The sequence below is a fragment of the Oncorhynchus gorbuscha genome, linkage group LG08 (assembly GCF_021184085.1).
Source record: "Oncorhynchus gorbuscha isolate QuinsamMale2020 ecotype Even-year linkage group LG08, OgorEven_v1.0, whole genome shotgun sequence".
NCBI classification, from domain to species: domain Eukaryota; kingdom Metazoa; phylum Chordata; class Actinopteri; order Salmoniformes; family Salmonidae; genus Oncorhynchus; species Oncorhynchus gorbuscha.
In genome coordinates this window covers 25798377-25823575 of record NC_060180.1, presented here as the reverse complement: position 1 = coordinate 25823575, position 25199 = coordinate 25798377, and the positions used below count along the sequence as shown (strand labels likewise).

The following is a 25199-nucleotide window of genomic DNA, read 5'->3' as shown; positions in this document are numbered from 1 at the left end:
GAGTGATGTCTCCTTGCAATACCTTGTAGCACCAGGCTCTGAGCAATTCCCATTCCTCACGTATTCTTCCCAACCCAGCGCTACTACCAGCGTCAGATAAGAACAGCAGTGAGCCAGTTTCCAGTAGGATTCTTCCATCCAGACCACTCACAGCTATTATTATCATTATTACTATCGTATTACATCAGTGAGTGTTGCTTGGCTGCCTGTGTGGACATTATTAGTGTGTTTAGCGGGGCCCCTGTCCCGGCCCTGACAGCACAAATCACCACAGACTGAGCCACAGTATACCGTGCCCAGGCCGGCTAAACCTATTCTGGATTAGCCACCATGTTCCGTCTAAGCACGCTCCGTTGTCCCTTTCCACTCTGCAGCCAACAGCCTCTTTATCCCATGTCTGTGTTGTCCCTACACATTTAATCCACACGACACGCGCTCTCCCCCACCATCCCCGAAAATCAGATTACTCGTGTTAATTAAACACCGGCCAAATCCAATCCAATAATCTCAAAAGATCCCAGTCACACTGAACATCGAGAGATCATGGAGTCAGTGGGGTCTGGGAGGTGCTGTGCTAAAATGGTGTCTGTATACCAATATTTATTTTCATGAGGATTTAAAGGATTATGGTCAAACTGAAGCGCATGCGCTCAATTATCTCTCCCTTGTTCTCCCCCCCCCCCCCCCCCCGTACACATGCATACGACAACGATACAGAGACTCACAGGAACACATACACATTAAAGTCCCTTGGCGGACTGGTCGAAGGGCTCCCGGCTCCATCCAGCACCATTCTTTATCATCCCTGAGCAGCCGTTCTGGAACGGAACTGGAAAGTGTGCAAATCCAACCCATCTACAACCATCCAATAACACCCAGGGGGAGCAGGCCCGGTCAAACTCCCTCCCTGGACAAATCACATTTTACTTGTCACATGCTTCGTAAACAACCGGTGTGGACTAACAGTGAACGGTGACTGACAGGCGATGATCCCGAAAAACCATCATGCAACATTTGTTTCTACAACGTTTCACTGGTGGTTGTGAGCCGAATGCTCTCATTACCGCGGAGACGGAATAAGACCGATAGGGTCAAGCTGTTGACAGAGACGTGCACATAAAGCACACTGTTGCTTGTGTAATGAAATCAAGTTCAATCAGACATCATATTATGGACCATTATTAGATGATGTCATCTCATTTGGAACACAGTGAAACGTCCCTCCAGACACCGGTATTTAAGGGTCCTGTGCATAATGCTTGATTCCTCTACTTACACATCAAAGGATACGGTTGACATCATGTCCCCCAGAGTCTCTTCCTCTGCCTTAGAGTAAAAAGAAGTAACATTTGCTGTGTATCTGAATTACGCTGAGTGGACAAACCAATTACGAACAACTCTGAGACATAGACTGACCAGGTGAATCCGGGTGAAAGCTATGATCCCTTATTGTTAAATCCACTTCACTCAGCGTAGATGAAGGGGAGGAGACAGGTTAAAGAAGGATCGTGTGTGTGCCATTCAGAGGGTGATATTAAAATATTTAAGTGCCTTTGAACGGGGTATGGTAGTCGGAGCCAGGCGCACCGGTTTGAGTGTGTCAAGAACTGCAACGCTGCTGGGGTTTTTCACGTTCTATAGTTTCCCGTGTGCATCAAGAACGGTCCACCACCTTAAGGACATCCAGCCAACTTGACACAACTGTAGGAAGTTAACATGGGCCAGCAAACCTGTGGAATGCCTTTTGACACCTTGTAAAGTCAGAGCCCACTCACGGTTCAGCATTCCACAAAGTTACTCAACCATGATTTCAACTAAAGGATGTTGAAGGAATGGCTGTAGGCTGAGAGTTCCTTACCTAAATGAACAAATGAAACAACCTGAACCACGTCTGAATGACGAAATAAGAGGACTTCCCCATTTCACTAACCAAGCTTGTCTCTCAACCTACATATATATACATAGAACCCACATTACCTGTTGAATACCTTGTCAAACTATGATAACAGCTATACTTGAAAAATGCAGTGCTTTTCTAAGAGGATAATCTATTGCCACATTCACATGGTGTCCTGCCCGGTGGAGAGCTGGCTGGTGGGCGCAGTCTGGGGCTGAGAGTGAGAGGAGGGTGACTCATCTCCTCTTTACTACACAGCAGTCTCAATGGAGGTATCTCTGTATGCTCTCTGCACACACACACACACACACACACACACACACACACACACACACACACACACACACACACACACACACACACACACACACACACACACACACACACACACACACACACACACACACACACACACACACACACACACACACACACACACACACACACACGTTCCTTACGCCTTCTGAGACCACATGTTGCTCAACACTTAGAGAGAATATGGACAACATCAATCTCCTCCCTCACTGGTTGATACACTGTACACAAAACTGCAATTTTCTTCTAAAGTGCCCAACAAAGAATAACAATAACACTCCACAGGTTAAAGGGATACTGCAAGATTCTGGCAACTAATTCAATTTTTCCACTTTGTAAACATGACAACATCACAATGATGTCAAAGTTGTTTTCTACAAATTATTTGTCTGCTTCCTACAATGTATTTCCAGGCCACTAGTGTAGATTTGACGAAATAGTCATTCGCCGCCGTTTAGAAAAGACTTGGCATTTACGATCATCAATATGCTGCGGCATTTGTAGAATGTTGATAACAATGGCAACGACGCGACCAAGTGACGGAGGTGCAACCTGTGTTTACCATGCCCATATATATATATCACTGCACATTTCTATGTTCTACACTGAAACGGAAAGGAACAAAAGGTATTTTGAAAATCCGTCGCTATGATGTCATTGGGAGGAATGCTTTTGTTTTTTTAACTGTGATTTTCAAAAACTACAATGTGTTTCCAGCCAGGGAGGGGTGGCATTTTCACATTAGAAGACTGACATGCTGCTGGAGATAATGAATATGATGTTAAAAAGTCAAAAGCGCTAAAATGTCCCTTTTATAACAATAACTCAGCTAGTGCAATCAGAAAGCTCACCAGAGAGACTTCCTCTTGTCTATTCCTGTTCAACACATTTGTTTCTCGGTCTCCTGAACCAACAGAGGCCTCCAATGGCATCCGAGTGCCGGCCCATAAAAAAAGCCCTGCAATGTAATGTTAGAGCTCTGATGACTCTATTACGATCATCATAAAAACCACATTGTTTCCAAAACACTTCAGACTGAAATTTCCTAGAGCGGAGGAAGGGCTTGTCAAAGACTAGACACTGCTGAATCCCCAGCAGGGCTAGACCATAACTAGCCTACAATGATGTGTGGCCGCAATACCCAACTTGACAGGTCTGGAAGAGAAAAGAGAGCAGGGAAAGGCAAAAAAAAGTGTTTCTGTGCTTAAATGTGTCCTATTGCATATGTCTAAGTGCAGCATGTCCATGTGTATTTACAGTGTGCGTGTGTGTGTAGGCTATGGGAGTGTACGTTCATGGCTGAGATACTTCTGCCTCACACCTTCCGACCCCCTATGCTTTCCCATTTCCCTCCCTCCCTCCCTTCCTCTGCAATCTTCTCTTCCATTTTTTGATTATGGATTGCATGACAACAAGGCCAATCCCATTTCACACCCTGACAGCTCTGCTACCTGCAGCCATTTAGGCCTAAGTGGCTGCTCCATCTCATCCTGCTCCCATTTACATGTTTGGGTCTCATTATGACATAAGGCAGGCAGGCAGGCCGCCACATAGTGTTTGGATGCAAAAAGAGGAATTTCACTGGCCAGATTAGTTTTCACCTTTGATACAGGAGCGTATCGCTCACCCAGTGGAATGGGATGCGGGGTGGGGGGAGAATTGAGTGAACTTTGAAGTTAAACTGTGGAGGTGCAACGCCTAACCTGACCTCCGGAGAAATACTAATGTGAAACATGACTCACGCACACTGGCGAGCACAGCCCCGACACACACATCCGTACTTCGTACACACAAATGGCCCCCTTTCTCAGCTAGACACAAGAACAAACACACACGCACGCACACCGAAATAAATGGTACGAGAGCTGTTCAAATCAAAGAAACATAATCTCTCAGCATTTTACTCAAATATTCCTGAAAAACACATGATTATGATCCACTTTTCTTCCAAGCACAGCCATGCTCTCTTCATTCATGTAAATTATTACTGTCAGGTCAATGAACATAAAAACACATTGCCATAAGAGAGTACGTCTGTCTGGCTAATTTACTTTTATCCCATCACTTGCTGTGTTTGACCCAAGATGAGCTACCCACGTCAACTCAAATAACTATGCCTTGCCTCGGCAACCCTTCTCATAACAAATACTGTACATATATTTGAAGTCAGAAGTTTACAGACACCTTATCCAAATACATTTAAACTCAGTTTTTCACAATTCCTGACATTTAATCCAAGTAAAATGTCCTCATCTTAGGTCAGTTAGGATCACTACATTATTTTTAGAATGTGAAATGTCAGAATAATAGTAGAGAGTTTGATTTATTTCAGCTTTTATTTCTTGCATCACATTCCCAGTGGGTCAGAAGTTTACATACACTCAATTAGTATTTGGTAGCATTGCCTTTAAATTGTTTAACCTGGGTCAAACTTTTTGGGTAGCCTTTCATGTGTTTCCCACAATAAGTTGGATGAATTTTAGCCCATTCCTCCTGACAGAGCTAGTGTAACTGAGTCAGGTTTGTAGACCTCCTTGCTCGCACATGATTTTTCAGTTCTGCCCACAAATGTTCTATGGGATTGAGGTAAGGGCTTTGTCATGGCCACTCCAATACCTTGACTTTGTTGTCCTTAAGCCATTTTGCCACAACTTTGGAAGTATGCTTGGGGTCATTGTTCATTTGGAAGACCCATTTACGACCAAGCTTTGACTTCCTGACGGAAGTCTTGGGATTTTGCTTCTTTATATCCACATCATTTTCCTTCCTCATGATGCCATCTATTTTGTGAAGTGCACCAGTCTCTCCTGCAGCAAAGCACCCCCACAATTGTAAACAATTGTTGGAAAAATTATGTGTCATGCACAAAGTAAATGTCCTAACCGACTTGCCAAAACTATAGTTTGTTAACAAGAAATGGTCGAAAAAACGAGTTTTAATGACTCCAACCTAAGTGTATGTAAACTTCCGACTTCAACTCTACATTATCTGAGAGGAAACATCATTAGTTCACATCCATTCATTGTTTTAAAAGTCTTTAACTATTAAAAAAACGCCACGGCAAATGATATCTCCAGAGCAAGCCTCACCTCTGACCCTTCTGAAGTACGGTAAGACACACACAAACTGTACATACAGGCAGACACAAACACGCCACAATTACATTTTTATATTTGAATTCTTGCTGAGTGAGAAGACATTCAAATGGTGCTTAATGGACCTTGCCGGAGATACACCCCTCCCCTTATCTCTCTCCCTTCAAATTATACAAGTCTCAATTCCTGAAGGGTGCATGGGGTGACGTCACATCAATACACAGGGTCTAATTACAAGGCAGCATCCAGCTGTCCATGCCTCCTCCCAACGTTGTCCAAGCATTGGCTCAACGTTGTCCAAGTGTTCCAGGGGAGAATTGTGGTCCCGTATGGCTCAGTTGGTAGAGAATGGTGCTTGAAATGCCAGGATTCTGGGTTCAATTCCTAGGGCCATCCATACGTAAAATGTATGCACGCATGACTGTAAGTTGTTTTGGATAAAAGTGTATTATTATATTATATATATTATTACATATTAATAAGCACAGAGCACAGTCTTGGCCTTGCCTGCTGCACAGAAGGCATTCACAAAGAGCACAGGTCACTCTGATGAGGTTGCTGTGGAACTGTTTATTCCCATTGCTCTGGAAATGGTATTGTGATTCCGGGTTCAATCAGATTCATGTCCACTGGAGAGGAGTTGGGGGTTGTGCTGTAGACCTACTCTTAGATATTCACGATCCACATCAAATCACCTTGCCTGACGATCAAGGTTCTAATACTTTTGCCGTTTAATAATAGGTTGTATTTCTACAAGTTTTTAGATTTTGATTTGAAATTCAGTTTAGTTTCAGTTAGTTTTCCAACTTGATTGACATTTTTATTTAGTTTCAGTGTTATATTATATTATTTCGTTTCAGTTTTAGTGTTAGGGAGGCTCGGAACCATTTATGTATTGTAGGCCTATATTTTTTTTGGGGGGGGGTCACTTCTTGCCACTGTGGGACAGTAATACAGTTGAAGTTGGAAGTTTACATACACTTAGGTTGGAGTCATTAAAACTTTTTCAACCACTCCACAAATTTCTTGTTAACAAACTATAGTTGTGGCATGTCGGTTAGGACATCTACTTTTTGGATGCAATTGTTTACAGACAGATTATTTCACTTATAATTCACTGTATCACAATTCCAGTGGGTCAGAAGTTTACATACACTAAGTTGACTGTGCCTTTAAACAGCTTGGAGAATTCCTGAAAATTATGTCATGGATTTTGAAGCTCCTGATAGGCTAATTGACATAATTTGAGTCAATTGGAGGTGTACCTGTGGATGTATTTCAAGGCCTACTTTCAAACTCAGTGTAGCTATTGTAGCCCTCCACAAGTCTGGTTCATCCTTGGGAGCAATTTCCAAATGCCTGAAGGTACCAGGTTCATCTGTACACACAATAGTACGCAAGTATAAACACCATGGGACCACGCAGCGGTCATACCGCTCAGGAAGGAGACACATTCTGTCTCCTAGAGATGAACATACTTTGGTGCGAAAAGTGCAAATCAATCCCAGAACAACAGCAAAGGACCCTGTGAAGATGCTGGAGGAAACAGGTACAAAAGTATCCATAACCACAGTAAAATGAGTCCGATATCGACATAACCTGAAAGGCTGCTCGGCAAGGAAGAAGCCAGCAGGGGACAAAGATCGTACTTTCTGGAGAAATGTCCTCTGGTCTGATGAAACAAAAATAGAACTGTTTGGCCATAATGACCATCATTATTTTTGGAGGAAAATGGGAAGGCTTGCAAGCCGAAGAACACCATCCCAATCGTGAAGAACGGGGGTTGGCAGCGTTATGTTGCGGGGGTGCTTTGCTGCAGGAAGGACTGCTGCACTTCACAAAATAGATGGCATCATGAGGGAGGAAAATTATGTGGATATATTGAAACAACATCTCAAGACATCAGTCAGAAAGTTAAGCTTGGTTGCAAATGGGTTTTCCAAATGGACAATGACCCCAAGCATACTTCTAAAGTTGTGGCAATATGGCTTAAGGACAACAAAGTCAAGGTATTGGAGAGGCCATCACAAATCCCTGACCTCAATCCTATAGAAAATATGTGGGCAGAACTGAAAAACGTGTGCGAGCAAGGAGGCCTACAAACTCAGTTACACCAGCTCTGTCAGGAGGAATGGGCCAAAATTCACCCAACTTATTTTGGGAAGCTTGTGGAAGGCTACCCGAAACCTTTGACCCAAGTTAAACAATTTAAAGGCAATGCTACCAAATACGAATTGAGTGTATTTAAACTTCTGACCTACTGGAAATGTGATGAAATAAATAAAAGCTGAAATAAATCATTCTCTCCACTATTATTCTGACATTTCACATTCTTAAAATAAAGTGGTGATCCTAACTGACCTAAGACATGGCAGTTTTACTTAGATTAAATGTCAGGAATTGTGAAAAACTGTGTTTAAGTGTATTTGGCTAAGGTGTATGTAAACTTCCAACTTCAACTGTCCATAAGGTAATGGGCCAGGATCATAGACGATGATAGACATAACATCTCTGTATCTGTGCCATGATGGCGTCTGTGAGAGCATGTGTAGCGTCATTGAGGCCATCTCCATCTTGAAAGTCAATTTTCTTCTTTACAAGTCAAATGTATTGGCTGATCCCTCCTGATGACCCGGCTGTCACGACTCCAACTGAGTCATCAGGTCATGCCAACCCGGTCATCAGAAGGGATCAGCCAATCAATTTGGAAGTCCTACCCAGTTGACTAAATCAAAGCGGTGAAAGTCCTCAATGGCGCTGCCCATCCTAACACTGGGTTTTGGTCACTACAGGACACCATACAAATCCAATGCTAGGACATTGTTTTAGTTAGGTTCAAATTAGAAATCAATCCTAATGTGACTCGGATTTAAAGGATAAGCACCTAGACAAGAAATATGGCGTAAGGAAACTCTCTTGCCAATGCTTACACCAATCCAATGCTTTTTAAACTTTAGTAGTAGATGTAAGAAGAATCAAATACCTTTGCCTTTATCTGACAGAAAGAGAGAGGGGGAAAAGAATTAAGTCATGGCACATTTGACACGTTACGTTTATGTAATATTAAACATGTATCACTGACTAAACCCTTCAAATAGGGTCAATAAAAACAGCTGCAACAGCAAGAATATAAGCAATACAACACTGCTACACAAATCTATCAGTTCATAGCCAGCCAGCGTGTGTGTGTGTGTGTGTGTGTGTGTGTGTGTGTGTGTGTGTGTGTGTGTGTGTGTGTGTGTGTGTGTGTGTGTGTGTGTGTGTGTGTGTGTGTGTGTGTGTGTGTGTGTGTGTGTGTGTGTGTATGTGTGTGCGTGCGTGCGTGTGTGTGTGTGTGTGTGTGTGTGTGTGTGTGTGTGTGTGTGTGTGTGTGTGTGTGTGTGTGTGTGTGTGTGTGTGTGTGTTTCTGTTCAACCAAACAAGATTTTCTGGTTTATCTTCAATAAGACTCTGTGTTCCAGAGAGGTGGTCATTCAGTTTCTCATGCCTGACGATGTTGACCACAGACAGAGAATACTCTCTCCGCGAATGCCTGGGATACATGGGCAGAAACCAGATCCAGCTCCACAGGGTGAAGCTTAGGATAAACAACCATTCTTGCCTGCCAAAGCTGGAGAGGTGACTCTGGTCAACATGCCCCTCTTTACCTCTTTCAAGTATTTCCGCAGATGACACATTGCACTTAATGCCCTGACAGATTGACCCTCCAGCTGGACAGTTGACCTCAGACCCAATCTTCAATGCGAGGAAGCTATATTTCTGAAGCACTGTGGTCGAGATGCTTGCTGAATTCATCGTGCTGGCATCTTCCCGGTGTCCTGCTGCTCCACTGCTGTACTCTCTGATTTGTTGAAGTAAAGCTAAAGACTCATCAGTGGTTCCATCTCTGTTTAGCAAAGTGCCAGAGACACATTTGGGTCCATCAGGCAAGCTGCTGCAGTGGTTGGATCAAAGTTGCCTGCCAGAGGATTCAGTATGCATGCGAAGCACTCACACAGTGACTTCAGGAGGACCTGTGCCAACTGTTTTGCAACAGTAGTTGACTGAAGGTTGAGAAGGCATGGCACCACATCAGAGAGTGACTGGCTTTCAGTTTGAATTTGGTCGGTGTGGGCCAACTTCACAAGTTGGTCAAGCTTGGCCCAGTCACGCACCGTGCTCGCCCTACGATTTCTTCCCTGTTAGTTAGTGATAGCTAGTGATAACGATGCACAAGCTAGGCTTATTTGAAACATCGGCATCTATTGCCAGCATTTACCCACCAGATTCAGAAGCTCGAAAACCCCATCAGAAAATTAGCTTGAAAACCCCATTCGATTTCTGCTCAAAGTTTAGAAAAGAAATAACCATCATTTAGGATGGTTTTTATAAAAATGTAAAACATTTGTAGTCAAAGATAGTTTTAGTTTTTACAATGTTTTTAATTTAATTTCAGTTTTTTTACCCCCTTTTTCTCCTCAATTTCGTGGTATCCAATTGATAGTGGCTGCTATCTTGTCTCCTCGCTACAACTCCCGTATGGGCTCGGGAGAGACGAAGGTCGAAAATCATGCGTACTCCGATACACAACCCAACCAAGCCGCACGGCTTCTTAACACAGGGCGCATCCAACCCGGAAGCCAGCCGAACCAATGTGTCGGAGGAAACAACGTGCACCTGGCGACCTTGGTTAATGTGCACTGTGCCTGGCCCGCCACAGGAGTCGCTGGTGCGCGATGAGACAAGGATATCCCTACCAGCCAAACCTTCCCTAACCCGGACGACGCTAGGCCAATTGTGCGTCGCCCCACAGACCTCCTGGTCGCGGCCCGGTTACGACAGAGCCTGGGCGCGAACCCAGAGTCTCTGGTGGCCCTTAACCACTGCGCCACCAAGGAGACCCACATTTCAGTTTATTTATTTCAGTTTACTAAATTGTTTTTCAAAATGTTGTTTTTATTTTGGTTTTCATTTACTCTAATAGCCTTGCTGACGACTCACACTGAATTATTTCTGCTGCTCTATCGATCGCTACATAGTTTAGTCTGAATCTGTCATCTTTGAAGTCGTTTCTGGTTACGTTGGCCGTTGTACAAAACACAATCATCAGCAATTGGACCAGAGTATCAAAGCCAATGGTGAATTTTCAAAACTTCACTTTACCCACATTTGTTCTGGCTCTGGCCCAACCCATCGGTTTCTGGGACCAGTTAGACGGTTTGAATGTGTTCACATTCTAGAAGGGTCAGGGAGGGAGTCAAATCCAGACTCATTATGGAGAAGAAACAACCGTTTGGCTGGAGCAATGAGTCTGGGAACCCTGGCCCCTTGAGGCAGACCTGCAGCCAGCCAGTGCTGAGCTGGATCACACTGTACATGGCCCTAATGGACGCAAAATAAGCTCGAAATGTGTTCGTCTAGATCAGCCAGCATGTGTAAATAATGTGCTGTCCGTTTCGGTTAAAGCAATACACAATAGCAAGAGCCATGCCCAAGGCCTTCTCCAATCGAAACTAGCCTACCTGCTTCATTTGTTTCCCGCGATGTGGTGAGCCTCATTTGCTGAGGCAGCTACTATCTGTCCCGGGATATTGCCAAACCCTAAAGTCTGAAGAGCTGCTGCATGGCGCCTAGCGAGGTTTCCTTGACAGTTTGAACACAGCCCACGAAGTGGTTAACCCTTACGGCTGGGAGCGAGGATAGTCCCGGGCTTGTGGCTGTTCAAATCCCTGCTGTTTGTTGCTACTTCCATTTGTCCTGCAAGCTGTGCTGGCTGGAATTGCCAGTGTTAACCTACCATGCTACCATGACAAAGACCAAAGCCGGTGGAAGTACCATTGAGGACAAGGTTATTTTAGGCAAAAAAAAAAAAGTTGTTCTACAAACAATTGTTACAACAACAATAACACAGCTTCAAGTGGTGTGTCCAAATACTGGTCGAGTCAACTAATAAAATAATGGACGATTTTACCAGAAAAGTCCAGAACCTGAAGAATAGTTTGCAGTACTCTAAGGGTCAGCTCAATGAGTTTAAACAGGCCAGTCAAGGCTGAACGACATTGTTGTGGACGGAATTGCAGAATCACCACATGAGATCTGGACAGAGTCTGAGGACAAAGTGAGGGAAATAATCACTGAGAAACTGAAGACGGGTCACAGGAAGACTGAGGTGGAGTGCGCCCATAGGACTGGAAAACTGGCCCAAGTGACAGGCCCAAACTGATACTGGTCAAGTTCCTGAGGTTCAAGGACAAGGTAATTGTTCTGAACAAAGCCAAGAAATTGAGAGGAACGTACATCTTCCTCAATGAGGACTATCCTGAAGCTGTGCACCAGAAGAGCAGAGAACTTGTCACGACCTAACCATAGAGAGCCCTTGGATTATTTATAGTGGTTTAGGTCAGGGTATGACTAGGTGGGTGTTCTAGAATGTGTATTTCTAAGTTGGTGGTTTTGTATGCTTCCCAATTAGAGGCAGCTAGTAATCGTTTCCTCTAATTGGGGATCATATTTAGGGAGCCCTATCTCCCACCTGCTTTGTGGGATATTGTTTGTGGTAGTGTGTTTGGGCACTATGTCGGCGTGCTCTTTGTAAGTTTTTGTTTAGTTTCACTTTGTATTAAAAAGATGTGGAAATCAATGCACGCTGCGCCATTGGTCCTCTCATTTTGAAGTTCGTGACAGAACTTATCCCAGCCATGAAAGCTGCCAGAGCGCGTGGAGACATTACTTACATCCACAATGACAGGCTCATTGTCCACCCTCCCTCCAAAAAGCCTGGAAGGGATGAGAGAGCCAAGCCTGTGGGATCACAGCTTCAACCCCGCAGCACACACACCAACTAGTTAATTGACTTCTGATTTTTTTTTTTCTGTTGCTTTGTTTATTCTTTTCCATATGTCTATCTCTGATAAGCTACACAGGAAAGGGCAAAAAGTAGCCCTTATAAATATGTGTAGCCTTTAGAAATAAGCTTAATGAAATCAATAACTTGCTAACATCAGATAAGATGAATATATTAGCCATTTCTGAGACACTTAATTATTTTCAATATACAGCCGTAGCAATACAAGGATATAACATCTACAGAAGAAACAGGAATGCCTGTGGGGGAGGTGGTGCTGTATATATTCAGAGCCTTATTCCTGTAATGCTTAGATAAAATCTCATGTCAAGTGTTATTGAAGTGTTGTCATTGCAGGTTCACCTGACTAATCTAAAGCCTATTATTTTGGGGTGTTGCTACAGGCCACAGAGTGATAACCCTCAGTATCTAGGTCATGTTTGTGAAATGCTTGATAGTGTGTGTGGGGTGACCTGAACATTGACTGGTTAGCAACTAGCTGTCCTCTCAAGAGGAAGCTTCTAACTGACTAATGCCTATAATATGACCCAGGCTATCACTCAACCAACTGGAGTGCATACCAATAATGTTGAATCTGTGACATCCACTTTTATTGATCATATCTTCACGAATGCTGCAGAACTTTGCTCCAAAGGTATATCAGTTCCCATTGGCTGTAGTGACCATAACATTGTGGCAATAGCAAGGAAAGGCAAAGGGACAAATGTTGGGCCTAAAGTCATTTATAAGAGATCATACAAAACGTGCTCTCGGGACTCTTATGTTGAAGAATAAAACGTATGTTGCTCTGATGTGTATGAGGAAATAAGTCCAGATGCAGCACTGGACGTTTGTAAAATGATTTATGCCAATTGTTGACAAGCATGCACCCCTTTAAGAAATTAACTGTGAGAACTGTTCGAGCCTTGGGCCATTACTCTTCTCTATATTTACAAATGATTTGCTACTCGACATGTAACCAAGATGGCGTAGCAGTCGGACGTCTTGTCGTGTCGTGTCCCTTGTATATATCGTTTTTTTAAACATATTGTTAACATATTTTTCTTCGCAAAACATTTTGCTAAACCTCAACTACGAAATACTCTCCTGCAACCCGCCTCACCCAGTGTAGCGCGGATCTGCTTTTTTTTCTAAAGTACTTATATTTACTTCGGATCCGGAACCCCTCAACTGAAGCTAGCCAGCTAACTACCAGCAAACCATTGCTAGCGGTCATCAGCTAACTGGTCATCAGCTAACCTTTAGCTCGGAAAGCTCTCGCCAGTTCGAACAACGCGACTCTAACCAGAGCATAACGGACCTATTATTATTTATTTTTTTATCCCCGGATTCCCACCGCAAACGGAACATTTTCAGCTGGATCCTCACAACTAGCAAACTAGCTAACCGCAACCCCGTATGATTACTCCTGGCTAGCGTTTCCATCCACTTAGCTTGAAGCTAGCCCAGCCAGAGCTCCTGTGCTACCACCGAAGCATACTCCTGGGCTACAATATCCGGACCCACGACCGGTCTATCGATGTCACCGCATGAAGAGGCATAAACAGACTCACCCCATCGCGACGTCCCCCAAAGACTAACTTTCTAGCCCTTGCTATCTGCTTGCTTGCTAATTCGGCCTGCTAACTGCTAGCTTGTTTAGCCCCGGTCCGCTAACTGCAACCTTGCTCAGCCCCGGCCTACTAACTGTTAGCTTGTTAGCACAGGCCTGCTAACTGTCTGAATCGCCGCGTCCCCAGCCAGCCCAACCACTCACTGGACCCCTATTTACTTTCAATCTCTTTTCGATTTTTAATTCGATTATACCTTCCGGTAACCTGCCTCACCCAATGTGATACGGAATCGCTATTATTTTTAATTTTTAGAACACATTCAAGAACCTCCAGAAGCTAACCAGCTAACTAGCTACAACCTATTTAGTCATTGTTAGCCACTGCTAGCAGCTTTACCTTCTGCACAGCCAGCCAGTTTTTTTTACCTGGATAATGCTCGCCAGTCCCATCCACCGCTGCCCCCTGGACACTGATCACTTGGCTACATAGCTGATGCATGCTGGACTGTCCATTAATCACGGTACTCCATTCTGCTTGTTTATGTTTTATCTGTCGGCCCCAGCCGCACTCGGGCTCTGTGTGTAGTTAATCCGACCCTCCCTGCCTAGTCAACGCCATTTTACCTGCTGTTGTTGTGCTAGCTGATTAGCTGTTGTTGTCTCACCAACTGTTTAGCTAGCTCTCTCAATTCAACACCTGTGATTACTGTATTCCTCGCTGTATGTCTCTCTCAAATGTCAATATGCCTTGTATACTGTTGTTCAGGTTAGTTATCATTGTTTTAGTTTACAATGGAGCCCCTAGTTCCACTCTTCATACCCCTGATACCTCCTTTGTCCCACCTCCCACACATGCGGTGACCTCACCCATTACAACCAGCATGTCCAGAGATACAATCTCTCTCATCATCACCCAGTGCCTGGGCTTACCTCCGCTGTACCCGCACCCCACCATACCCCTGTCTGCGCATTATGCCCTGAATATATTCTACCATGCCCAGAAATCTGCTCCTTTTACTCTCTGTCCCCAACGCTCTAGGCGACCAGTTTTGATAGCCTTTAGCCGCACCCTCATACTACTCCTCCTCTGTTCCGCGGGTGATGTGGAGGTAAACCCAGGCCCTGCATGTCCCCAGGCACTCTCATTTGTTGACTTCTGTGATCGAAAAAGCCTTGGTTTCATGCATGTCAACATCAGAAGCCTCCCCCCTAAGTTTGTTTTACTCAATGCTTTAGCACACTCTGCTAACCCTGATGTCCTTGCCGTGTCTGAATCCTGCCTCAGGAAGGCCACCAAAAATTCAGAGATTTCCATACCCAACTATAACATTTTCCGTCAAGATAGAACCGCCAAATGGGGAGGAGTTGCAGTCTACTGGAGAGATAGCCTGCAAAGTAATGTCATACTTTCCAGGTCCATAGCCAAACAGTTCGAACTACTAATGTTAAAAATTACTCTCTCCAGAAATAAGTCTCTCACTGTTGCCGCCTGCTACCGACCCCCCTCAGCTCCCAGCTGTGCCCTGGACACCATTTGTGAATTGATTGTCCCCCATCTAGCTTCAGAGTTTGTTCTGTTAGGTGACCTCAACTGGGATATGCTTAACACCCCGGCAGTCCTAAAATCTAAGCTAGATGCCCTCAATATCACACAAATCATCAAGGAACCCACCAGGTACAACCCTAAATCTGTAAACAAGAGCACCCTCATAGATGTCATCCTGACCAACTGGCCCTCCAAATACACCTCCGCTGTCTTCAACCAGGATCTCAGCGATCACTGCCTCATTGCCTGTATCCGCTACGGAGCCGCAGTCAAACGACCACCCCTCATCACTGTCAAACGCTCCCTAAAACACTTCTGTGAGCAGGCCTTTCTAATCGACCTGGCCCAGGTATCCTGGAAGGACATTGACCTCATCCCGTCAGTTGAGGATGCCTGGTCATTCTTTAAAAGTAACTTCCTCACCATTTTAGATTTTAGCCGTCTTCATCGACCTTGCCAAGGCTTTCGACTCTGTCAATCACCATATTCTTATCGGCAGACTCAGTAGCCTCGGTTTTTCGGATTACTGCCTTGCCTGGTTCACCAATTACTTTGCAGACAGAGTTCAGTGTGTCAAATCGGAGGGCATGCTGTCCGGTCCTCTGGCAGTCTCTATGGGGGTGCCACAGGGTTCAATTCTCGGGCCGACTCTTTTCTTTGTATATATCAATGATGTTGCTCTTGCTGCGGGCGATTCCCTGATCCACCTCTACACAGACGACACCATTCTATATACATTCTGCCCGTCCTTGGACACTGTGCTATCTAACCTCCAAACGAGCTTCAATGCCATACAACACTCCTTCCGTGGCCTCCAACTGCTCTTAAACGCTAGTAAAACCAAATGCACGCTTTTCAACCGTTCGCTGCCTGCACCCGCACGCCTGACCAGCATCACCACCCTGGATGGTTCCGACCTTGAATATGTGGACATCTATAAGTACCTAGGTGTCTGGCTAGACTGTAAACTCTCCTTCCAGACTCATATCAAACATCTCCAATCGAAAATCAAATCAAGAGTCGGCTTTCTATTCCGCAACAAAGCCTCCTTCAATCACGCCGCCAAACTTACCCTAGTAAAACTGACTATCCTACCGATCCTTGACTTCGGCGATGTCATCTACAAAATTGCTTCCAACACTCTACTCAGCAAACTGGATGCAGTTTATCACAGTGCCATCCGTTTTGTCACTAAAGCACCTTATTCCACCCACCACTGCGACCTGTATGCTCTAGTCGGCTGGCCCTCGCTACATATTCGTCGCCAAACCCACTGGCTCCAGGTCATCTACAAGTCCATGCTAGGTAAAGCTCCGCCTTATCTCAGTTCACTGGTCACGATGGCAACACCCATCCGTAACACGCGCTCCAGCAGGTGTATCTTACTGATCATCCCTAAAGCCAACACCTCATTTGGCCGCCTTTCGTTCCAGTTCTCTGCTGCCTGTGACTAGAATGAATTGCAAAAATCGCTGAAGTTGGAGACTTTTATCTCCCTCACCAACTTCAAACATCTGCTATCTGAGCAGCTAACCGATCGCTGCCGCTGTACATAGTCTATCGGTAAATAGCCCACCCATTTTTACCTACCTCATCCCCATACTGTTTTTCTTTATTTTATTTTCTGCTCTTTTGCACACCAATATCTCTACCTGTACATGGCCATCTGATCATTTATCACTCCAGTGTTAATCTGCAAAATTGTAATTATTCGCCTACCTCCTCATGCCTTTTGCACACAATGTATATAGACTCCTTTTTTCTACTGTATTATTGACTTGTTAATTGTTTCTCCATGTGTAACTCTGTGTTGTCTGTTCACACTGCTATGCGTTTATCTTGGCCAGGTCGCAGTTGCAAATGAGAACTTGTTCTCAACTAGCCTACCTGGTTAAATAAAGGTGAAAAAAAATAATAATAAAAGCACCCAAAGCCAGTGAGCCCATCGACATTCTAAACCGGGAGCTACAGTCAGTGATTAATAATAACCTGGTCTTCAATAAAGCTACAACAAAAAGGACTGTATTTGGTTCAAAACATTATCAAAGACATTAACTGGAGTTGTGTATGAAGGGTGTGACCACTGAGAAAGTTGTGGAAGCTAAACTCCTAGGTATATCATGTAATGTTGCTTTTCTTTGTCATGGTCAAGTCATATTGACAAAGTTGTTAAGATGGGGAGGGGTATGTCTGCTCTAAAATATGTTCTGTGTTGTTGACACAAAAATCAACTGTACTAGTTGTTCAGGCTCTGGTCTTGTCCCATTTTGATTACCGTCCAGTAATATGGTCAAGTGCAGCAAAGAAAGTTCTAGCAAAGCTGCAGCTGGTTGAAAACAGAGCAGCACACCTTGCCCTTACCTGCAAATACAAAACTAAACATCAACAACATGCATGCCAGTCTTTCCTGGTTGAGGGTTGACGAGAGATTAACTGCATCAATTCTTGCTTTTGTGAGAAATATTATTGTGTTTAAATGTTCAAATTGTCTGTATAATCAACTTGCATATAGCTCTGACAGACATAGTTACCCAACCAGACATGCCACCAGGGGACTCTTTACACTCCCCAAATCCAGGACAGAATTCAAGGAAAATCACAGTATTATGTAGAGCTATGGTCACATGTAACTCCCTTCCATCTCAAATTACTCAAACAAACAGCAAAATTAGCTTTAAAAAACAAATAAAACAACACCTCACAACACAACCTCTCCCCTATCTGACCTAGTTGTTATGTCCATGTTAAAGTTTTCAAATGTATGTCAATTGTAAAATATTTAGTCTTTTATTGCATTTTTTCGTTATGTGTGGTACACCAGGAAGCGCTGTCGCCCTTGTCGTCCCAAAACAATCTATACAAAAAATATCCTGTCCTCATTTAGACAGGGGCAGTTCTTGGGGTGGATGAACTGTGAAGTGGCCATGGCTAGGAGGGCTGCTGGTGGGGAACAGTTGTTGGGAGAGGGTCCCTATCCCTCCTCTTAACATGGCTGGAATCTGCTAATATGAGATTATTTTATGCATTATTTATACTCTTCACTGCTACTGAAGATTACATTAATTGAGTATGAAGGTTACAAGTAACTTTAATCAAAATGATAACTTACATCTACACTGAGTGTACAGAACATTAAGAACATGGCATAAATTGACCAGGTGAATCCAGGTGAAAGCTATGATACTTTCAATCAGTGTAGATGAAGGGAAAGTGACATGTTAAAGAAGTTTTTTTAATTGAGACATGGATTGTACTGCCATTCAGAGGGTGAATTGGCAAGACAAAAGATTTAGGTGCCAAGTGCATCGGTTTATGTCAAGGACTGAAATGCCGCTGGGTTGTTCATGCTCAACAGGTTCCTGTGTGTATCACGAATGGCCCACCACCAAAAAGACAGCCAACTTGACACAACTGTGGGAAGCATTGGAATAAACGTGGCCAGCAAACCTGTGGAATGCTTTCGACATCTTTGGAGTCCATGCCCTGACGAATTGAGGCTGTTCTGAGGGCAAAAAGGGTTGGGGGTGCAACTCAATATTAGGAAGATGTTCTTCATGTTTTGTACACTCAGTGTGTGTGTGTGTGTGTGTGTGTGTGTGTGTGTGTGTGTGTGTGTGTGTGTGTGTGTGTGTGTGTGTGTGTGTGTGTGTGTGTGTGGCGTGCGTGCGTCCCATATGAGAAATCTATACTGAATGGTTCCTCTTAATCAACCCTTTCCCATGTAAAAACATATGTCCTAGCCAACTGAAATGTAGCACCGTTAAAGTTATGCATGACACATCACATCAGAATAAAAATGTAATTTCAACAGCACCATTATCATTTATAAACAGCATTCATCAGCATGGACAGTTTTACAATTGAAGTGCAACGCAATGGTGCTGTCCATAAAAGCCTATCGCTGCGTAGCTGCCAATGAATCAGTCGCTTTTTAGAAACAACATTAAAACGGTGAAACCATTGAATAGCCTATTAACTTTCTTTGGATCACTCCAACTATGATTGTGTACCCAGACATATTCATTTGAAACATCCTTCTTGCTAGGAGCAGAATTATTATAATCTTTCATATACTTAGCCGAGGACAGCAACAGTCATTTGGAAAACAATAGGTTAAAAGCAATGCCATTTGTAACCAAAAGAAGGGGAGGTTCAAATACGAGGGAGGTTTTCCCATCCCATCCAATATGTTGTGTCAGTGAAAAATAAGCCCCGACACTGACTATTGGCTGACTACAGCAAAGCCCCAGCAAAACTGTTGACGTTCAAATGAATGGCATGCCGTGCAGTTGAGACTCATTATTCAGGGTGAAAACAATCACCATCACATGCCAAATTATTGGCAAGTTGGAATCTGTTACGGGAGTGAGGATTACTGACTCTGCTAGACCTCCCTGGGCGTATGGTGATTATTAAAACGGGTCCCATATCAGAAAAGTGACCTCATCATTTATCAGGATCCATATGGGGCAAGACATTTTCCCTGACTATTTGACCTGGCCAGGAAAAACTCTGTGCCCTAAATGTTCTTGATCATGGCGCATGGTAAGGAAACACTCCTGACCCGTGTGTATCACAGAGCAAGAAATGACACCCTTTCAACACACTTCAGTCATCAAAACTTCAATGGTACTGTCATATAACCGCAGATAACACAGATGGCCTGATTCTTCATCGATCCAACAGCTTCATGTGAAGAAAAAAAACGACTGCCTATCATACCAACAGAATGGCATCTGAATATGTGGGGACAGGAAAACAATTAACCTGTGTATTAATTCGATTTTCGTAATAGTCTAGACGTTATAATAGCGTTAAACTGACTGAGCAACTGTGGCACTTTCAAATTAAAAGGATAATCTATCCCCAGGTGTCCTTAAGTAGCTCAAAAACTCTTTGGAAATCTCCTCTCAGACAATATGAAAGGGGAATTGATTCCATGTTCCCGCGCAGCAGACTGAATGAGCCTAGACTCTCAGTCAGAAACCAGAAGGCGTAGTGATTCCGATCGCCTACGCATACATGGAAATGTCCGCTCCATACGCATCCATCTTTAAAACAAGAGTGGGTGAGAGCTAGGGGTCAGAGGTAAGCACGGGTAAGTGGCTCACAAATTGTCAGCTCTGCCCTAACCCTCATCGTTATCACACAGCGGGGAGGGGTGGGGCGGGGAGTTGTGTGTGCAGTGCATGTGTGTGCATGCGTGCGCATGCATAATTCCACCACAATGATGCCAACCGATAAGAAGGATGAGACAAAGGGAGTACGTGTACACTGTCTCTCCTGCTTGCCATTGGTATACTCTCAATACAGATTACAATCCACTCCCAAAATATGTCCTTCATTTACAGTATGCATAATTGATTCATTTCCATGTTTTAGTTATTAGATTGTGCACTACATGGTAAAAAGTGTATTCTAGGAATTAAAAGTGTACAGCTCACCTGCTTTGCTTCATTCCCACACAAAACCTAGTTAGTATTAATTGCAATGCTGAACCAAGTCTTTCCCCCCCTGTGTGTCCTCTCAGCATTACACAGTCAGCCTGCCCTACAGACTATAGAAATAGATCTCTGAATAGACCCTCTTCCATTGGCTTACCACTTTTGAGCCTTTGTAATGATTGGATACTGACAAATCCGGCTTTTCCCTGCATGCTGCTCTCTGTAAAGGTCTGTCCTTGCATATTAAACAGGCTGGAGCACTGGAGCAATCACATGGAGAAAACATGCCTCCCAGACTATACCTCATGTTTAGACCAATCTAAAAATGCCAGCATGTTTGACGGTGAAAAACATACACACAGGTTAAGAGGAAAAAAGACTGTCACTGATGAAGATGAACGATCAGGCTGCAATGCTGTAAATTAATGAATCAGCCTTGCCTGCCCTACAGACACAGGCCTCTTGGGCTACAGAACACACACAGAGAGGAGGGACTGGGCTAGGGAAGGGCTACAGCTGGAACTGTCCATGGTGCTGAAACCTAGAGCATGCATGCATTTTCAATCCAAATAGAATGTTCATTTATTTTACTATATAATTTGGCATTCCCAAAGAAGGATACAGCGAGCAGGGGTGACTGGATCTGTCCATGGTTCTGAAACCTGGGGAGTCAAAATCAAATCAAACTGTATTTGTCACATGCGCCGAATACAACAATGACCCCCCCTGTCATTCACCTTACAGTGAAATGCTTACTTACAAGCCCTTAATCAACAATGCAGTTTTATTAAAAATACCGAAAAAAAGAAAGAGATAAGAATAACAATTGATTAAAGAACAACAGTAAATAACAATAGCGGGGATATATTTCGGGGGGACCGGTACAGAGTCAATGTGCGGGGGCACCGGTGTGGAGGTAATTGAGGTAATATGTACATGTAGGTAGAGTTATTAAAGTTACTATGCATTGATAATAACAGAAAGTAGCAGCGGCAATCCGGGGGGGCCTCTTGGACCTACACTTGGCGCTCCAGTACCTCTTGCCGTGCAGTATCAGAAAGAACAGTCTAGGCTGGCTGGAGTCTTTGACAATTTTTAGGACCTTCCCTCTGACACCGCCTGGTATAAAGGTCCTGGATGGCAGGAAGCTTGGGCCCAGTGATGTACTGGGCCGTACGCACTACCATCTCTTTCAGTTACTAAAAAAACAAACATTTCGTAGAAGATATAGACTAGAACATTACGTAGAGGAGTAGACTCATATTTAGCAAGACAATGGCACCACTGGAACTGTCCAGAATGTTGAAACATGGGGCCCAGCATGCCACAACATATATTCCCAATTTCATTTAGGTCCAAAAGCAAACATATCTTACATAGAACTGTGGGATTCATAAGGATGCTAGGATGCTGAAACCAGGAGAGCAGCATTCTACTGAAGGTATTAAGGTGTATTCAGTAGCATGTGATTGAAACGGTCCATGGTGCTGAAACCTGAATGGCATGATGCTATTTCTCCAATCTCTTTGATTTTCCAATTTATGACTCGACAGTCAACCCAGCAAGGGAGCTCACCATCTCTTCTTTAATGAGCTCAATACCAACTTCTGTCTTATAATTCAATTTGGTATTCACAAACAATAATGAAACAGGTGCTATTAACAATTTACCTGCTGTCTATTCCAAGACCCAAAGTTCTCACATCTACATTAATATTCATATCTAGGGGCTAATCCTCTTCATATCCAGGGGCTAATCCAAAAGACAAGGACGACAAAGAGCACCTGCAATACAATTCTCCTTCTCCCTTTCATTTAGCATTCCGGTCACAGGTCTACTCGAGAGACTAGCATTTCATTTTCCTAAGCCAAGTCAAAAGCATCTCATTAAATTGCTTTTAAATAACAAACCATAACTGGATACCAATCCCCAGGGACAATTGTATTGGTCTGTCACGCCATGTGTAGACTAATCATCTCCACACAAGCCCCAAAGTGCTGAATGAGAACGGCATACATTATTAGAGCTAGAGATTGCTCGTGTGCCTTTCAGACGAGATGATGATTTTCTCACCTTGCTATCTCCCAGAGCTGTCTTTCATTGTTTGACCCCCCTGTCATTCTGTCGAAAGTTGTGGATTTGTCCTCTATTGGTATCCTCGTGTTGTACCTAGCAGAGATTTGACTGTGGTCCACTCATTTGAGGAAATTTGAGAACAGACGTGTCATGTTTGCTCTACTTCTTTGCAGTCCTGGCAGTGGTTCACCTCAGAGGTGAATACTGTACTATCCAATCACACTGTGCTGCAGAACTGCCCATGCTGGACATCTGAGATGATAATACCACAGCTGCATACACTAAGAAAAATGTCTGAATTAAATGCTTGCTCTTTCTGATATTAACAGTGGATCTATTTAGCATTAGTACATTTACATTTACATTTAAGTCATTTAGCAGACGCTCTTATCCAGATTGGAGACAAGTTTGGGTAGAGATCACTAGATTTGCATTGACACAGTTGTTGTCATTCTGCATTGAGGCAGATGTGTCAGGTTTATTTGGGTGGTCCAAACCTGCATCAATGACCATAGTCCCTAACACCAGTTAACAAACAGGTAACGATATATTATATGGTGATATATCAAACACATTACCAGAACAGTACCAGCTTGACAGGAGGAGATCATGCAACAGGTTCAGTACTCCAGAGCCAAATAGGTGCGAGAAATCATACTGCAACAGAGATAGCGCCGAAAAGAGAGTGATGTCACGAGTCTGTAAATATGGGTCCTTTTCTCGGGCACTGCAGAGTCTACTGCGGGTGTGGTGATTGCATTAGTAAGGCGCGCAGGGTCTCTGGCATAAACACCCGAATAAAAAACATAATATCCTCTCCTTAGAGAGACCAGACTGCAACAGCTACACCCACCCAACACGGCCAGCACTTCCAGTTGACGGGCCTTGGCGTTCAAATCATTAATCTGCTGTCAGGTCTATTCACTAAATTGTCTCGCGATCTCACTTTGCTCGTGCGCTGACAGCCACTACATACCCAATAAAGGTGTGCCGTCAAGTGCATGCAGTGAAAAGCATTTCCCATAGCCCAGGTTGTATATTAAATTGCTAGCCTACATTGCCACAGCCCCACGCAATGACAATCTGACATCTGCGCTCTACTTGACAACATATTGGTATTCCATGCACACCATCCCTTGCTCTCACTGTGCCGCTTTTTCTGCTTTTCAAACCCGGTTTATTTCATAGGAAAAATAACGAAACTGAACAGCCTCATAAAATGTGCAGATTAAAGCAACTCTGGAAAACACCGTCATTCCGCAGAACACCACTTTCATGCACTATAAGGACTAACCTCCCAATCTAGCGAATCCCACTCTTCGGTAAACATCCGGAGAATTCCTGTCTGTCCAAACGCGGACTAGGCGCAGAGGCACTATGGAACGACTGAGCGATGCGATGACATTGCGCTGTCGGTATTATCCTCATGAAATCTATTTTCATAGGAGACGTCGACGGGAGAAGGTATTCAGAAATACACACAGCGACAACACCATGACCAACTTGAGCGAGAAAGATTTAAAGATGGCTTGCTTTACAATCGTACATTTCGGTGGAAGAAGGTTGCAAACAATTAGCAGGCTACACCACTTGCGCTTGCAGGCGAATACTGACAAGGCGCTCGTTCTATTGAGCACGGTTTCGATTTGAGCTGCCGTAGCAGAGGTAGCAGACAAGAGAACCAACTTCGTGTTTCCAAAAAACGAGTGGTTCCATTGCGCATCTCCCCATTACATTTTCCTCCGCATGATTAGGCTACAACAAACAATAAAGCAAAATTGGGAAAGGTCCCTTAATATCACGAAGTGCTTGATAAAGCACGTGGCTCTACTGATTCGTGCAAAATCATGTGTTTGATTCATTATAAGCAACAACCCACGAGAGCCGGGGACAATGTGTCCTGTGCGAGGATTGTAATAAGGTCACTTCTGTACTCACCATTAGCACCGCAAAGTTATTGTGATGAGTGCAATGAATGGTGGTCGTGCTGCCCAGGGAGTCTGTTATGTGGCACCCCTCTGCCCGCCAGCCACCGTGCCCATCTAGCAGGTCAAAATCCCAATAGGCTGCGGTGGGGTCTACACCCAGCGCGAAGTGCCTGAGAGCGATGGTAACCGAGTGCACCGCGCTCCCGAGGGTGCACCTATCTGCAAGAAAGCAAAACATGACATTAGGGAAACCAAGTGGAAAGTCTTTAAGTGCAACATCCAAGACGCATGGGCACAAACGAACACACAAACACACACAATAATGTTACTGTTGTCAGACAGCCATCAATTATGATTCATTCTGCCTTCTTTCATTATTTGTATTTATCTTTCTGTTTTGTTTATGTTAAACATGTCAAAGTTATTAAACATATGGCACAGACGTCATCAAGAAGATGGTACCGGAAATAACATGCATTTACAAATCATTCAAATGTGGCGT

The 25199-nt window shown here is 43.9% G+C and overlaps 1 protein-coding gene across 1 annotated transcript in view; it reads right to left on the bottom strand.

Moving 5' to 3' along the window:
- The window catches only part of LOC124041401 (adhesion G protein-coupled receptor A3-like), a 209797-nt gene that overhangs the window by 38655 nt on the left and 145943 nt on the right, over positions 1-25199 (bottom strand). The window contains exon 12 of the mRNA XM_046358926.1: positions 24708-24916. Coding sequence (XP_046214882.1) covers positions 24708-24916 — 209 coding nt within the window. The remainder of the gene's footprint in view (positions 1-24707; positions 24917-25199) is intronic.